The following is a 17,269-nucleotide window of genomic DNA, read 5'->3' on the forward strand; positions in this document are numbered from 1 at the left end:
CCCAAGCATAATATGAGGTGCTGTTCCTCCAGTTTGCATGTGGCCTTACTCTGGCAATGGAGGAGACCTAGGTCAGAAAGGCCAGTGTGGGAATGGGAAGAGGAGTTAAAATGGTGAACAACCAGGAGATCCAGTAGGACGAGTGCAAGTGTTTGCTGAAATGTTCACTGAGTCTAGCTTGGTCTCGCCAGGTTTATTGAGCTTGGCTATTACAGCTCACCCATCTGTTTTGCAACCATTTGAGATCTGGCTTTGGATTTAATGTGGAGAAAATGTAAAGGGGATCAATACTGTGCCCAGGCGCGATATTTCTGCAGGTGTGCATTGGCACTGTGGGTCCATTGGGTGGAGCTGCAGGCTGGTCCCGGCCGCATCCCGGTGGATGTCCTCAGACTCAGAGGGTCAGATCCTGGAGGGACTGCCAGGGATATCCGTAGCCCACCCCAGCAACGCCGCACAACTGGTGCTCCCTTCTGTGCGCTGCTCTCCCAATGAAACCAGCTGCACTTCAATAGTTATCTCTGAAAGTGAGCAGCATCGTCATTTCTGAATGATTCGACCATGCCCAGTGGCCCAGCTGTCCAGCCAAACACTGGTAACGTGCTGCTCTGCCTCTGCTCATTTGTCACTAACTCACTCACTTCCCCCTGACTGTGACTTCGACCGAGCTGGAGACAGTCGACAATAATTTGCATTTATACAGCGCCTTCTTCAGCAAAGTGAAATATCTTGGGCTGCTTTCATGAGAGCGTTAAACAACATCATATAACACATATAATACTCATCAATACTCTGACTGATGAAGGCCAATGTGCCGAACGCCTTCTTGACCACCCTACGGGCCTGTGACCTGTGATGGGTTGCCTGAGCTTATATTCACTGGAATTTAGGATGAGAGAGGATCTTATAGGAACATATAAAATTCTTAAAGGATTAGACAGGGTAGATGCAGGAAAATTGTTCCCGATGTTGGGGAGTCCAGAACCAGGGGTCACAGTTTTATAATAAGGGGTAGGCCATTTGGGACAGAGATGAGAAAAAACTTTTTCATCCAGAGAATTGTGAATCTGTGGAATTCTTTGTCACAGAAGGCAGTGGAGGCCAATTCACTGGATGTTTTCGCGAGAGAGTTAGATTTAGCTCTTAGGGAATCAAGGGATATGGGGAGAAAGCAGCAAGGGGGTACTGATTTTGGGATGATCAACCATGATCATATTGAATGGCCTACTCCTGCACCTATTTTCAATGTTTCTACATGACGCCTCTTTCAGGGAACTATGTACCTGCACTTCTAGATCCCTCTGCTCTACAACACTCCCCAGGGCCCTATCATTCACTGTGAAGGATGAGAGGGGATCTTATAGAAACATATAAAATGTCCTGGTTTGAGTTCCCAAAATGCAACATCTCACTCTTCTTTGCATTAAATCCCATCAACCATTCCACAGCCCACCTGGCCAACTGATCAAGATCCTGCTGCAATTTTTCACAACCATCTTCGCTATCTACAATTCCACCCACTTAAGTGTGATCTGTCAAGCCTTGTATGTTCTCATCCAAATTATTGATATAGATGACAAACAGTGACAGGCCCAGCACCGAGCCCTGAGGCACACCACTACACACAGGCCTCCGGTCTGAGAAGCAACCTTCCACCATCACCCTCTGCTTCCTTTCATGAAGCCAATTTTCCATTCAGTCAGCTATCTCTCCTTGGACCGCATGGGATCTAACGTTCCAGAGCATCCTACCATGTGGAACCTTGTCAAATGTCTTGCTGAAATCCATAAGTACGTCTACAGCTCTGCCCTCATCAATCACATTGGTCACATTTTCGAGAGTGGTGAATCTGTGGAATTCTTTGGCACAGAAGGCTGTGGAGGCCAAGTCAATGGATATTGTTAAGGCAGAGATAGTCAGATTCTTGATTAGTGCAGGTGTCAAGGGTTATGGGGAGAAGGCAGGAGAATGGGGTTGAGAGTGTGTGGTAGATCAGCCAGGGTTAACTGACGGAGTAGACTTTATGGGCCGAATGGCCTAATCCTGCTCCTAACACTTATGAACCTAACCAAAGCCCTACAAAGCTGCAACATGGCTTCCTGACTCTCAGTTCAATGTTGTTCCTGAAGCCATCAATTGTGTCAGCCTAGGAGCGAGAGCTTACAATATTACAATTGCATGGTTCGTTCGATGTTCCTCTGCTTGACACTCCTGTTTAATGCAAGTTAAGTCCAGTGGTTTATGGCATTGAACAAGTGGAGTGCTGTGTGAAGGCCTCAGGCACTTGTGTGCTAATTGTGACAGCAGTAATTAATAACCTATTGAAAGTTATCTATTTGTTATTGATCAATGCGTCGTTGACTCGGTGATGTTGAATGGTGTTTGTAAGTGGATACAGGTCTGGTGTGGGTGCAGACCGAACGTATCATTCAATAACAGGGAGCAGTCCACTCAATAAATCTGCAGCGATGACATCAGGCCGCACAGATAGCCTGACAATGACGCACTACATTTGGCCTCAGCGGGCTGAGGTGGGGAATTCAATGCTGCAATATTGACTTACACCATTGCAGGCTGGTTGAAATGGGAGGAACAGATCATTCCGCACATTTACTGGGTCGAAGCGATTGTCTGAGTGATAGATTGGGTCTCACAATTTCTGACTCAAGGGGGGATTAAGTTGAGACAAGGAATTGCAGATGCTGGAATCGTGAGCAGAAAGCCCAGAGTGTTGGAGTAACGCAGCGGGTCAGGCAGCATCCCTGGGGGACATGATTTAGTTTAGTTTAGAGACGCAGTGTGGAAATAAGCCCTTCGGCCCGACCAACGATCACCCGTACACGAGCTAATCCTACACACAAGGAGCAATTTACAGAAGCCAATTAACCTACAAACCTGCATGCCTTAGGAGTGTGGGAGTAAACTGGAGCACTGGGGGAAAACTCATGCCGTCACAGGGAGACGCACATACTCCAAACAGACAGCACCCGTAATCAGGGTTGAGTCTAGGTAGACACAAAATGCTGGAGTAACTGAGCGGGACAGGCAGCATCTCTGGAGAGAAGGAATGGGTGACGTTTCGGGTCGAGACCCTCTTCAAACTGAATTTAGTCTGAAACCTGAATCTAAGTCTCTGGCACTGTAAGGCAGTAACTCTACCGCTGGGCCACCCCTTAGCAATGTGTAAAGAAAACACCAATAGGCTATTATTTACACAAAAGATGGTGGTTTGGGTCGGGACCCGTGTTCGGAGATGCCGCCTGACCCGAGGACATACCCCAGCACGTTGAGGATCAGGTTGAGACAGGAGAAGGGATGGCTGACCATGAACACCTGAGAGAGTGAACGTGGTTCGATGCTGCTGAGCGATCTCACAGAGGAAGGATGGCTGGCAGTGTGCTGTGATGTTTGGAGCACGCTGACCAATGGTCACTGTGTTCTCTGGGCTTCAGCAGGCGTGTGTGCTGATCACTCTCGGCCTAGTGTGAGGACCACCATCCACCCAGCCCCCGACATCCCAACAGTGGGCTTGTCACCTACCGAAGGTGGATATGAACACTGTCAGGCTGGCACGGTGGTGCAGCGGTAGAGTGCTGCCATAAAGCACCAGAGACCCGGGTTCCATCCTGACTCCAGGTGCTGTCTGTACGGAGTTCGTATGTTCCCGTGACTGCGTGGGTTATCTCCGGGTGCTCTGGATTCTTCCAACACTCCAAAGACGTGCAGGTTTGTAGGTTAATTGGCTTCAATACAATTGTAAATTGCCCCTAGTGTGTGTAGGATAGTGTTAGTGTGTGGGGATCGCTGGTCAGCATGGACTCAGTGGGTTGAAGGGCCTGTTTCCGCGCTGTATCTCTAACGTCTATAGACTGGGCTCACCAGATGAGGCAGTACCTCCTTCCTCACCCTCAATGACTGTTCATTGTTCATTGACAACTCCATATATAAACAAATGATAAAGTCCCTAAAGAACAAAACTACCTAGCAGTAAATGATCAATACCTTTTCTTTCAGGATCATGCGACGTTTTGAATATAAAATATTAAAGAACTTCGGTGAAACAGTGGCGCAGCGGGTAGAGCTGCTACCTCACAGCGCCAGAGATCCAGGATCGATCCTGACCTCGGGCGGAGTTTGCACCTTCTCACTGTGACTGCGTGGGTTTCCTTTCAAATTCCCCCTGGTGTGTCGGGAGTGGATGGGAAAGTGGGATAACATAGAACTAGTGTGGACGGGTGATCGATGATCATAGAGTCATACAGCGTGGAAACAGGCCCTTCAGCCCAACTTGCCCACACCGACCAACATGTCCCATCTACACTAGTCCCACCTGCATGCATTTGGCTCATATCCCTCTAAACCTGTCCTATCCATGTACCTGTCTAACCGTTTCAGCTCAGTTTAGTTCATTGTCACGTGTATCGAGGTACAGTGAAAAGATTTTGTTGCGTGCTAACCAATCAGCAGAAAGACAATACATGATTACAATCGAGCTGTCCACAGTGTACAGATACATGATAAGCGAATAACGTTCAGTGCAAGGTTAAGCCAGCATAGCCCGATCAAAGATAGTCCGATGGTCACCAAGGAGGTAGATAGTAGTTCAGCTCTGCTCTCTGGTTGTGATAGGATGGTTCAGTTGCCTGATAACAGCTGGGAAGAAACTGTCCCTGAATCTGGAGGTTTTCACACTTCGTCTTGAAGTAATGTTGAAGCATTGACATCCTAAATAGGTGGTGCAGCTACATAAAAACATAGAAACATAGGAAATGGGTGCAGGAGGAGGCCATTCGGCCCTTCGACCCATTCATTGTGATCATGGCTGATCATCCACAATCAGTAACCCATGCCTGCCTTCTCCCCATATTCCTTGATTCCATTAGCCCCTAGAGCTCTATCTAACTCTCTCTTAACATTCATCTCAGTGCTGAATCAATTCTGTGTACTACTGCACTCTGATGTTCATCAGCCTTTCAAATTGCTAACTTATTCCAATATGAGAAAAGGGTGCAATGAGAAAGATGCACCATCTGTGGTTACCAGGGGAAGTCAAGGAAAATATCCAATCAAAGCTGAGGGCACGATAAGCACAGCAGCTAATTATGGACCAGACGAACTGGCAATTGTTCAGCATCCAGCAGCAGATGACGATTAAGGAGAGGAAATTAGTTATGACAGGAAACTGGGAAGTTCAGTTCAGAGCACAGCATGGAAACAGGCCCTTCGGCCCATGGAGTCCATGCCGACCATCCATTTTACCCCATTCACACAAGTTCTGAAGAGTGTTTCGACCTGAAACGTCACCCATTCCTTCTCTCCAGAGATGCTCCCTGTTCCGGTTAGTTACTCCAGCATTTTGTTTCTATCTTCGGTGTAAACCAGCATCTGCAGTTCTTTCCTACACACAAGTTCCGTGTTATCCCACTTTCCCATCCACTGCTAAAAATACCAGGGACAATTTACAGAGGCCATTTAATCTATAAACTCGCACGTCTTCGGGATATGGGAGGAAACTAGAGCACCCGGAGGAAACCCACGTGGTCACAGGGAGAACGTGCAAACACCACACAGACAGCACCCGAGTTCAGGATCGAACCTGGGTCTCTGGCGCTGTGAGGCAGCAGCTCTGATCACAGTGCCACCGTGCTTGCCCGAAGTAATATCAAAACAAACAGCAGGTGGTTTTACGGATAGATTAAGTGGAAGAGGATGGCTTAGGGGAATGTGAATCACTAGAGAGTGAGACGGGAATTAGTAATGGGAACAAGGAAAGGACAGATGGTTTCAACCAGTGCATCAATGTTCATTCAGGAGACACTGCAAACACTCCAAATATAACAGGCGGGTTGGTTTCAGATAGTGTGGAAGAACTTGGAATTATTCATGTCCCAGAGATGTGTTGGAAGGTAGATTTCCCTTAGACTTTAGAGATACAGTGTGGAAACAGGCCCTTCGGCCCATAGAGCTGCACGCTAGCACTACCCTACACACTAGCGACAATTTACAATCTTTACTGAAGCCAATTAACCTACAAACCTGTACGTCTTTGGATTGTGGGAAGAAACCAGAGCATCTGGAGAAATCCCACGCAGGTCACGGGGTGAATGTACAAACTCTGTACAGACAGCAGCTGTAGTCAGGATCGAACCTGGGTCCCTGGTGCAGTAAGGCAGTAGCTTTACCTCTGCACCACCATGCCACCCCATTTAACTGGTTAACCGCCCACTGTATTTTGCCCTGAGATGAGTGGTAGAATCTTGGAGAGGAATCTTAGTTTAGAGATAGTGTGGCCCTTCGGCCCACTGAGTCTGTGCACCAACCAGTGATCACCCATATACTAGCACTATCCTACACACTAGGGACATTTTTTACAATTTTACTGGAAGCCAACTAACCTACAAACCTGTACGTCTTTGGAGTGTGGGGGGGAAACCAGAGCACCTGGAGAAAACCCACGCGGTCACAGGGAGAACGGACAAACCATACAGACAGCACCCGTTGTCAGGATGAATCCTGGGTCTCTGGCGCTGTAAGGCAGCAACTCTACCGCTGCGCCACCGTGCTGCCCCATTTAACTGGTTAACTGGCCACTGAATAATGCCCTGAGATGAGTGGTAGAATCTTGGAGGGGGAGTTTAGTTTAGAGATACAGCGTGGAAACAGGCCCTTCGGCCCATCGCGTCTATGCCGACCAGCGATCCCCGCACACCAACGCTGTCCTGCACACGGGTAGAATCTTGGAGGGGGAGTTGATAAGCATGAGTGTCAGATCATTCAGAGGTGTCAGGGGTTATGGGGAGAAGGCAGGAGAATGGGGTTGGGAGGTAGAGATAGATCAGCCATGATTGAATGGGGGAGTAGACTTGATGGGCCGAATGGCCTCATTCTGCTCCTAGAACTTATGAACGTTTGTGTGTGGGATTGAGGTAAATGAAGGGGGCTTGAGGTTGAGATGGGAGTGGATGGGCAGAAGGGCCTGTGTCCCTGGATGACTCTCTGCTCCCACCTTGTGTCTGGGCAGTTGTATCTGCTGAAGGACCAGCTGTCGGCTGAGACAGCGGCCAGGATGGAGTCGCAGGCCCGCATTCACCAGCTGATGTTACAGAACGGGGACCTCCTGCAACACCTCTCCCTGCTGGTGCAGCACCTCAACGACCTGGAGAGCAGGCTGAGCTCCCAGCACGCAGGTAAAGAGCACGTCACAGCCTCCAACTGCACCTCGTAACTGCATCGCCAGAGGGGCCTCAGCTCTTCACGGCTAAATGGGTAGCACCCTCACTTCACAAATGTCACAACTTCTTAAGTCATAGGAACAGAATGAGGCCATTCAGCCCATCAGGCCCCCTTCATTTACATTAACCCCACCCATAAAAGTCCATGTTCTAGGATCGGAATTAGGCCATTCGGCCCATCAGGTCTACTCCGCCATTCAATCATGGCTGATCTATCTCTCCCTCCCAACCCCATTCTCCTGCCCTCTCCCCATAATCCCCGACACCCGCACTAATCAGGAATCTGTCAATCTCCACTTTCAAAATATCCACTGACTTGGCCTCCACTGCCGTCCATACCAACAAAATCCACAGATTCACCACCCTCTGGCTAAAGAAATTCCTCCACATCTCCTTTTATTCTGAGGCAGCGTGTGCCCTCTGGTGCTAGACTCTCCCACTAGTGGAGACTAGTGACCAACACCTGATCTGACAAACAGGATGAAGGTTCTGCGTTGTTACTGTAAACTAAACTGAAAATATAGAACTATTGGGAATCACATATTTGTATCCCACAATAAATACTAGTGTTTACCTTTCAATAAACACGGTACAGCACAGGAACAGGCCCTTTGGCCCACAATGGCTGTGCTAAACATGATGCCAACACCATCTCTTATGTACCTGCACATAATGCATATCGCTCCATTCCCTGCATATCCATGTGCCTGCCCAATAGTCTCTTAAACGCCACTATCGTATCTTCCTCCACCCCCGGCAGTGTGTTCCACGCCCCCACCACCCTCTAAACAAAAAACTCCCTGCACATCTCCTTTAAACTTTGCCCCTCTCTCCCTAAAGCTGTGCCCTGTAGTATTTGGTATTTCCATCCTGAGAAAGGGGTTCTTACTGAACTGGGAAACTCCTGCAGGTACTGACACATTCCCAGGGACCCCCCGTGGATTCATAGAACATGGAACAGTACGGTACAGGAACAGGCCCTTCGGCCCACTATGTCTGTGCTGAACACGATGCCACGACCATCTCTTATCTGTCTGCTCGTAATCCACATCGCTCCATTCCCTACACATCCACGTGCCTATCCAAAAGTCACTTAAATCGTATCTGCCTCCACCAACACCACCCACCACCCTCTAAAAAACTTCTCCTTTAAACTTTACCCCTCTCTCCTTAAAGCTGTGTCCTCTAGTATTTGATATTTCCATCCTGGGGAAAAGTTCTGACTGTCTCTGCCGTAGAATAGAGGGACCCAATCACTGAGATTATTATCAATGAGCCCAAAGGAATGTGAATGCACAGTGGTTTCAGATCATCATAAGGATGTGACCCAGTGGGCAGCAATGGAATCCATATTGCTAGATCCACCTAGATCATTCCTTCTCTTTCGCCTCCCATGCATCCTCCATGATCAGTACAAAGCCTATCCGTGTTCTCCAGAGATTCGGCCTCACCCGCTGAGTTACTCCAGCACTTTGTGTCTTTTTTTGTAAACCAACATCTGCAGTTCCATGTTTCTCCATGATGACAATCATATATGATGAATAATATATAACAATCATTGATATATAATGTCAATGATTACCCACTTTCCCCTTCCACCATCATGGCGATTATAATTGCTTTATTTAGGGATTATTTTAATTCTTGTTTTAACCTAGAAAATAGGTACAGGAGTAAGCCATTCGGCCCTTCGAGCCAGCACCGCCATTCAATATGATCATGGCTGATCATCTAAAATCAGTACCCCATTCCTGCTGTCTCCCCATATCCCTTGATTCCATTAGCCCCAAGAGCGAAATCTAACTCTCTTGAAAACATCCGGTGAATTGGCCACTGCCTTCTCTGTGGCAGAGAATTCCAGATTCACAACTCTCTGGGTGAAAAAGTTTTTCCTCATCTCAGTCCTAAATGGCCTACCCCGTTTTCTTACACTGTGACCCCTGGTTCTGGACTCTCCCAACATTGGGAACATTTTTTCCTGCATCTAGCCTGTCCAATCACTTAAAATTTTTATATGTTTCTATAAGATTCCCTCTCATCCTTCTAACTTCCAGTAAATATAAGCCCTCTCGATCCATTCTTTCATCACATGTCAGTCCTGCCATCCCGGGAATTAACCTCATGCACCTACACTGCACTCCCTCAATAGCAAAAATATCCTTCCTCAAATTAGGAGACCAAAACTGCACACAATACACCAGGTGTGGTTTCACCAGGCCCCTGTACACATGCAGTAGGATTTCCTTGCTCCTATACTCAAATCCTCTCGTTATGAAGGCCAACATGCCATTTGATTTCTGCCTGTTGTACCTGCATGCTTACATTCAGTGACTGATGTACAAGGACGCCCAGGTCTTGTTGCATCTCCCCTTTCTCTAATCTGACACCATTCAGATAATAATCTGCCTTCTTGTTCTTGCCACCAAAGTGGATAACCTCACATTTATCCACATTATACTGCATCTGCCATGCTTCTGCCCACTCACACAACCTATCCAAGTCACCCTGCAGCCTCATAGCATCCTCCTCACAGCTCACACTGCCACCCAGCCTTATCCAAAGGCTTTTTGAAAGTCCAGGTACACCACATCCACTGGCTCTCCCTTATCCATTCTACTTGTTACATACTCAAAAAATTCCAGAAGATTAGTCAAACATGATTTCCCCATCATAAATCCATGCTGACTTTGACCGATCCTGTCATTACTTTCCAAATGCGCTGCTATTACATCTTTAATAATCGACTCCAGCATTTTCTCCACTACCGATGACATGCTAACTGGTCTATAAATCCCCTGTTTTCTCTCTCCCTCCTTTCTTAAAAAGTGGGGTTGCATTAACTACCCTCCAGTCCACAGGAACTGATCCAGAGTCGAGAGAACATTGGAAAATGTTCACCAATGCATCCACGATTTCTAGGGCCATCTCCTTGAGTACTCTGGGATGCAGACCATCAGGCCCTGGGGATTTATCTGCCTTCAGTCCCAACAGTTTACCCAACACCATTTCCTGACTAATGTGAATTTCATTCAGTTCCTCCTTCTCACTAGATCCTCTGTCCCCAAGTATTTCTGGGAGATTGTTTGTGTCTTCCTTAGTGAAGGCAGAACCAAAGTATTTGTTTAACTGGTCTGTCATTTCCTTGTTTCCCATTATAAATTCACCTGTTTCTGATTGAAAGGGACCTACATTTGTCTTCACTAATCTTTTCCTCTTCACATATCCAGATCTACATCACCCCCTCACCTACATGTTGATTATAATTGTTGTATTTGGGGATTATTTTAAATCTTGTTTTGAAGGGACTTCCCTTGATGAGCTTTAACGTTGAAAGCCCATCCAATGTATGCAAGCCCATGTCGTTAAAATTAGTTTACTGTAGACACAGCAAATACTGGAATCGTGCGCAAAAAGCACAAAGTGCTGGAGTAACTCAGCGGGTCAGGCAGTATCTCTGGAGAACATGGTGGCACAGGTGATGTTTTGGGTCAGGATCCTTCTCCACGCTGCTGAGGAAGGGTCCCGACCCAAAACGTTACCCATCCTTTTTCTCCGGTGGTGCTGCCTGACCCACGGAGTTACTCCAGCACTTTATGTCTAGGTTTAATATATTTTAGATGGACACAAAATGCTGGAGCAACTCAGAGGGACAGGCAGCATCTCTGGAGAGAAGGAACGGGTGACGTTTCGGGTTGTGACCCTTCTTCAGACTGATGTCAGGGGAGAGGGAGCACAGAGATATGGAAGGGTAAGGTGTGACAAGGAGAGATCAAAGAAGATGAAGGTTGAAGAAAATGTAGCGTAGATCATTGTTAGCTAGGAAAAGGTGACAACAAGGCACACAAAGATAATCAGTCTGAAGAAGGGTCTCGACCCGAAACATCACCCACTCCTTCTCTCCAGAGATGCTGCCTGTCCCGCTGAGTTACTCCAGCATTTTGTGTCTATTAAAGATAATGCGGGTTGGGTCTAAACTGGGATGTTTGGAACTGTAGTTGGAAGCCCTGAGGCAGAAGATGGAGGCACAGGCATGCATCGCGTTGGTTTAAACCCTTCCAGTCCGTGAGTTTTAATTGGAATGTTTTCTGTTCCACTAGCTGATCAAAGTATCAGTTCCATTTCAGAACAGATTTCGTTGTTGAACCTTCACCACCTCATCACGAATGTCCCACCCACCTCGACACCGGCGATGACTTCTCCAGGGACTGGCCGCCCGTGTTGCTATGGCAACGGTCCGCCTTTGCGGAGAGCCAACGTCGACCTGGCTCTGGACGTTAGTGACTTCCACACAGTGAACGGGAAGTGGGAGGCCAGCCGAGCGGTGGAAGGGTCGCGGGTGAATGGGGCGATCCACAGAAGGAAAGAGATGGTGGGTTCACTGACGTTCGACGACCTGAGTCTGGAACCAAAGGCTGAAAGGTAAAAAGGCAAAGGGTAACGTGCCTCGATATCCAGCAGTAGATGTGCAAAGCTGGAAACGGCAGATTTTAGTTTCGTTTAGTTTACAGACACAGCGCGGAAACAGGCCCTTCGGCCCACCGAGTCCATGCCGACCAGCAATCCCTGCACATTAACACTACCCTACACACACTAGGGACAATTTTACATTCATTCCAAGCCATTTAACCTACAAACCTGTACGTCTTTGGAGTGTGGGAGGAAACCGAAGATCTCAGAGAAGACTCATGCAGGTCACGGGGAGAACGTACAAACTCCGTACAGACGGCGCCCGTAGTCAGGATGGAACCCGGCCCTCTGGCGCTGTGAGGCAGCAACTCTACCGCTGCACCATCGTGCCACCTCAAGATAGATGAAAACTAGAATTAAAACATAGAACGCTGGAAGCACTCATAGTGAATGGCAGAGCACTAGGAATGTTGAAGAGCAGGGGGATCTCAGAGTGATTAGTTTAGTTTAGAGAAAACAGGCCATTTAGCCCACCTAGTCCTCACCGACCATCCATCACCCCAGTCACACTAGTCCAATGTTATCCCACTTTCTTATCCACTCCCGCCACACTAGGGAAAATTTGCAGATGGCCAATTAACCCACAAACCCACACAACTTTGGGATTTGGGAGGAAACCGGAGCATCCGGAGAAAACCCATGTGGTCACAGGGAGAAGGAACAAACTCCACACATACAACACCCATAATTAAGATCGAACACAGGTCTCTAACGGTGTTAGTCAGCAGGTCTACCACAGTGCCACTAGTGCAGGTACGCAGTTCCCTGAAAGTGGTGTCGCAGGGAGATAGGATGGCCAAGAAGGCTTTTGGTACATTGGCCTTCATCATTCAGGGTATTCTGGAATTGGGGATGTTATGACAGCGTTGTACAAGACTGGTGAGGCCGCATTTGGAGCAGTGTCTTTAGTTTTGGTCACCCTGTTGCAGGAAGGATGCGGTTAAGCATGAAAGAGTGCAGCGAAGATTCACGACGATGTTGCCTGGACACCTCCACCCAATCTCAGTGCTGACGGTTTATTCAACACCTCCCGTAGCTCCTCCCAAACAGCACAGTGGACAGTGTAAGAAGGAACTGCAGATGCTGGTTTGAACCGAAGATGGATACAGAATGCTGGAGTAACTGAACGGGACAGGCAGCATCTCTGGAGAGAAGGAATGGGTGACGTTTCGGGAATGCTGCCTGTTCCGTTGAGTTACTCCAGCATTTTGTGTCTATGCACAGTGTTCAGTCTGTGGGGAGTTCTTTAACTTTGCTTTTAAAGTCTTATCAGCTTGGAGTTGATGATGTTGTGGCACACATTTGTCACAGTGCTACGACATTCACTGACATTGATCATTTAATGAAACAAGAAGTCGTGTTCATTTTTCAATCGAAGTTTTGATTTAGTTTTAATTAGAGATACACCATGGAAACAGGCCCTTCGGCCCACCGAGTCCACTCCCTGCATACTAGGGGGCAATTTACAGAGGGCCAATTAACCGACAAACCGCCATGTCTTTGGGATATGGGAGGAAACACACACGGTCAAAGGGAGAACATGCAAACTCCACACAGACAGCAGCCGAGGTCAGGATCAAACCCGGGTCTCTGGTGCTGTGAGGCAGCAGCTCCACCCGCTGCGCCACCGTGCCAGCTGAATAAAATCATGCGGTTGCCTTCAATGAGCTGATTAACTGTTATTCTTCGGATGACCTGCCAGCAATAAACTCGTGGTAGCCATGTTCAAAATGATGGGGGCGATTGACTGTGAATACAATCCAACCAATTAGTGGAGATAGGTGTCATGGGGGTCTTTCCATTAATGCAGAGGGTCTCTGGAACTGCAACTGATCATTAGACTCTAGAAATACTGCATGGTAACAGGCCCTTCGGCCCACCGACTCCATACGGACCAGTGGCCACGCGTACATTAGCACTATCTTACGCACTAGGGACAATTTACTGAAGGCAATTAACCTACAAATCTCTTCGTCTTTGGAATGTGGTTGGAAACCGGAATTCCAATTGGAGATACACCATGGAAACAGGCCCTTCGGCCCACCGGGCCCACCCTACACACCAGCGGCAATTTACAGAGGGCCAATTAGCCGGCAACCTCGCATGTCTTTGGGAACAGGCCCTTCGGCCCAACTTGTCCACACTGGCCAACATGTCCCAGCTACACTAATCCCACCTGCCCGTGTTTGACCAATATCCCTCCAAACCTGTCCTATCCATGTACCTGTCTAACAGTTTCTTAAACGTTGCGATAGTCCCAGCCTCAACTAACCCCTCTGGCAGCTTGTTCAATACACCCATCACCCTGTGTGAAAATGTTACCCCTCAGAATCCAAGCAAATCTTATCCCCTTCACCTTGAACCTATGTCCTCTGGTCCTTGATTCGCCTATTCTGGGAAAGAGACTCTGTGCATCTACCCGATCTATTCCTCTCATGATGTTATACACCTCTGTGAGGTCACCCCTCATCCTCCTGCGCTCCAGGGATCTTTAGTATTCCCAGCTGGAATAGATAACTGTGATGCTGCCCGGCCCTGTGATTTACTCTGGCAATTCCATTCATATTCTACGTCAAACTATAAAATTAACCAAATCGCAGACCATTATCATGTCTAGCAGTCGACAGGTTTGACGTCTGCAAGAAAACGAAGGGCCGCTAATGTGGAAATCCATTTATAGATTGCTCTCAGAGTCATCCTTCTAGACGTTTAATTGCAGCTGGCAGGCTTTCCATTTCACATGGCCAACATCATCCGCAAATCATTATTTTTAATAACAGATGATGACCATCAGCAATCCCCAGGCTGTGGGGCGGGGCCACGGTTTACGATTTAGTGCAGCGTGATCTGAAAACTACGCGTTCAGGTCTGGTCACCCTGCTGGAGGAAGGATGGCGACAAGCTGGAAAGGGCGCAGAGTCTCACGAGGATATTGCCAGGACTCAAGGATCTGAGCTACTGGGAGCAGTTGGGCAGTGCTAGGACTTTATACCTTGGAGTGAAGGAGGATGAGGAGTGACAGTGTAGAGGTGTATAAAAGCATTATGGGAAGAGATAGTGTAGATGTACGTCTTTTGCCCAGGGTAGGGGAACCAAGAACCGGAGGCCACAAGTTTAAGATGAGAGGGGCAAGATTATAATGGGAGCCTGAGAGGCAATATTTTCCACTCAGAGAGTGGTGGGTAGATAGAACGAGCTGCCTCAGAGGATGTAGTTGAAGCAGGTAATATAACAACATTTAAAAGACATTTGGACAGGTACAAAGATAAGAAAGATTTAAATGGGCCAAACACGGGCAGGTGGGACTAGTGTAGATGGGGCATGTTGGTTGGCATGGGCAGGTTGGGCCAAAGGGCCTGTTTCCATGCTGTAGGTCTCTATGTTGAATGGGAAGACTGGTGGAACAGATGGTGAGGATAAGGACACCTTATCCTAGCTGTGGTTGGGAGGGGAGTGTGAATGAAACACACATGGAGTTGGGTTTGTTTCCATGCTGTCTGTCTCTGTCTCCACCTGGGTTTGACTGGTGTCTTTGGTCCTTGTTGCAGGTTTAGCCTCACCATCCCGCGGCTCGACCCCCCGCCGGCCGTCACCAGGAAGCGTTGCAGCAGATCATTGGTGATAGCCGCCGAGCCCAGCAGGTCAGTGCTGGTCAACACTCTGCTCCACGGCTCGGACAGCTCCACCTTCACCGACGTTTCCTCCTGCACCTTTGCGCCGTCGGACTTCGACTCCGAAGCGCGGCTGGCGGCCGATGTGAGGTTCGATCCCGTGGACCTCTGGGCCTCTGCCACGCCCCAGGCCCTGGGCTCGGGTGAGGGGGACGGGACCGCAAGCGCTTTCCCCGCCCCCTGGGCAAACCAGACCAGCGTGGCAGGCCCTCTCCGAGACTCTCCTCCCTCTACTCCGGCCACCTGCTGCAACCACACCAGCAGCACCCTCCCCTTCTCCCCACCTCTCAATGAGACATGTCTGCACATTAGCTTCTCAGAGGATGAGCTCCTGGACAACGAGGCTGAAGATTCACCAGCACCACACACTGCCCCAGTGGGAACCCCAGTGGAAACCCCAGTGGAAGTCACAGAGAGCCCAACCACCAGCTAATACATCTGGCTGCCAGTGATGGAGGCACAAGGAGCTGCAGATGCCGGTTTACATAAAAAAGACACAAAGTGCCGGAGTAACTCTGCTGGATCAGGCAGCATCTCGAGAGGACATGGATACGTGGCGTTTCGGGTCGGGACCCTGCTTCAGACTTTGCCGTGTTTCAGAGTCTGGTGGTTGTTGGGAAGAAGTTGTTCTTGTACCTGGTGTCACAGTTTTCTCCCCCCCCTACTCCGTCAGTCTGAAGAAGGGTCTTGACCTGAAATGTCACCTCACCATGTTCCCCAGAGATGCTGCCTGGCCTGACCCGCTGAGTTACTCCAGCACCTTGTGTATCCCATTTGCTGCCAGTGATCCCCTGAAACTCCAGTACTGTTAAGCATTGGAAAAGCCTTGAAATCCTTTTCCTATGTCTTCCAAGATCCAAGGGTGAATTCCCATGACATTCCCAGGAGGAAGAGGACCAGGGTTTGAACACCAGGTCTGCCTGAGATGCCGTGGTCACTCTCTGCAAATTCCCACCGGCTACAACTTTCCAAGTTGCTTTGGCCGAGTCCTGCAGCAGGTTCAGAAGCCAGCAAGACACACGCTCGATCCTTGCACCTTGACTCTGGGCCCCACTGTGGAGATCAAGTGGAGATCACCGTGAGCCTGACCGTGGAGATCAAGCACTGTGTGCCATAATGTAGCATCCCCTGGGTCTATGCACAGTTTCCTATCCCACCGTTGTCTGGATTGTTGCCACTGCCTTCCATCTTGCTCTCTCTCGGATGTGGAGAGAGAAGAGTGATCAGTTTATTGCAAGGTATTATGACTCTCCTTGACCACTGGAAATGAGCCTTCCAATGCAATATCAAACATCTCACTATCAGCCATGCACTCTCCACTTTAGGACCATGCTTTAGGTTTTTTAAATGAAATTGATACTGTTCAACTGCCATGTAGTATCTCTCGGGGAGGGGGAGATGGGGGGGAGGGAGAAGGGGGGTGGGGGCGGGGGAGCAGGGATGGCAAGTTCTACTTCTGTGGTTGAGTTGTCTTTCAAAGAAAGGTTTTGAAAATGAATCTGTTTATACTTTATAAATATTAACCTGAACACCTTTTGAATATGTGTGGTTGATTCTTAACATCCATCTATCCAAACCTAGAGGTTGCTGCATCGAAAGGCACAGTGCAAATGACCTCCACAAGGTCTTGTGTCACATGGTGGGCTTCCCAGACCAGTGGACAGTTCAGGGGCTTTTGCCACATCTGTGTCCAACTTCCCTTCCATAGTCCTTGACCGACTAGGTTTAGCTTTACTATCGTCATGTGTACCGAGCTACAGTGAAAAGCTTTGTTCTGTATGCTATCAAAACAGATCAGATAGACAATAGACAATAGGTGCAGGAGGAGGCCATTCGGCCCTTCGAGCCAGCACCACCATTCAATGTGATCATGGCTGATCATTCTCAATCAGTACCCCG

The 17,269-nt window shown here is 48.5% G+C and overlaps 1 protein-coding gene across 1 annotated transcript in view; it reads left to right on the forward strand.

The window, feature by feature from the left end:
* Nucleotides 1-16,757, forward strand: part of LOC144608285 (carboxyl-terminal PDZ ligand of neuronal nitric oxide synthase protein) — a 124,067-nt gene extending 107,310 nt beyond the window's left edge. The window contains exons 9-11 of the mRNA XM_078425901.1: nucleotides 7,022-7,187; nucleotides 11,330-11,651; nucleotides 15,248-16,757. Of these exons, the coding sequence (XP_078282027.1) occupies nucleotides 7,022-7,187; nucleotides 11,330-11,651; nucleotides 15,248-15,803 (1,044 nt within the window). The 3' untranslated portion in view covers nucleotides 15,804-16,757. The remainder of the gene's footprint in view (nucleotides 1-7,021; nucleotides 7,188-11,329; nucleotides 11,652-15,247) is intronic.
* The last annotated feature ends 512 nt before the right edge of the window (nucleotides 16,758-17,269 follow it).

Source organism: Rhinoraja longicauda, chromosome 31, assembly GCF_053455715.1.
Source record: "Rhinoraja longicauda isolate Sanriku21f chromosome 31, sRhiLon1.1, whole genome shotgun sequence".
Classification (NCBI taxonomy): Eukaryota; Metazoa; Chordata; class Chondrichthyes; order Rajiformes; family Arhynchobatidae; genus Rhinoraja; species Rhinoraja longicauda.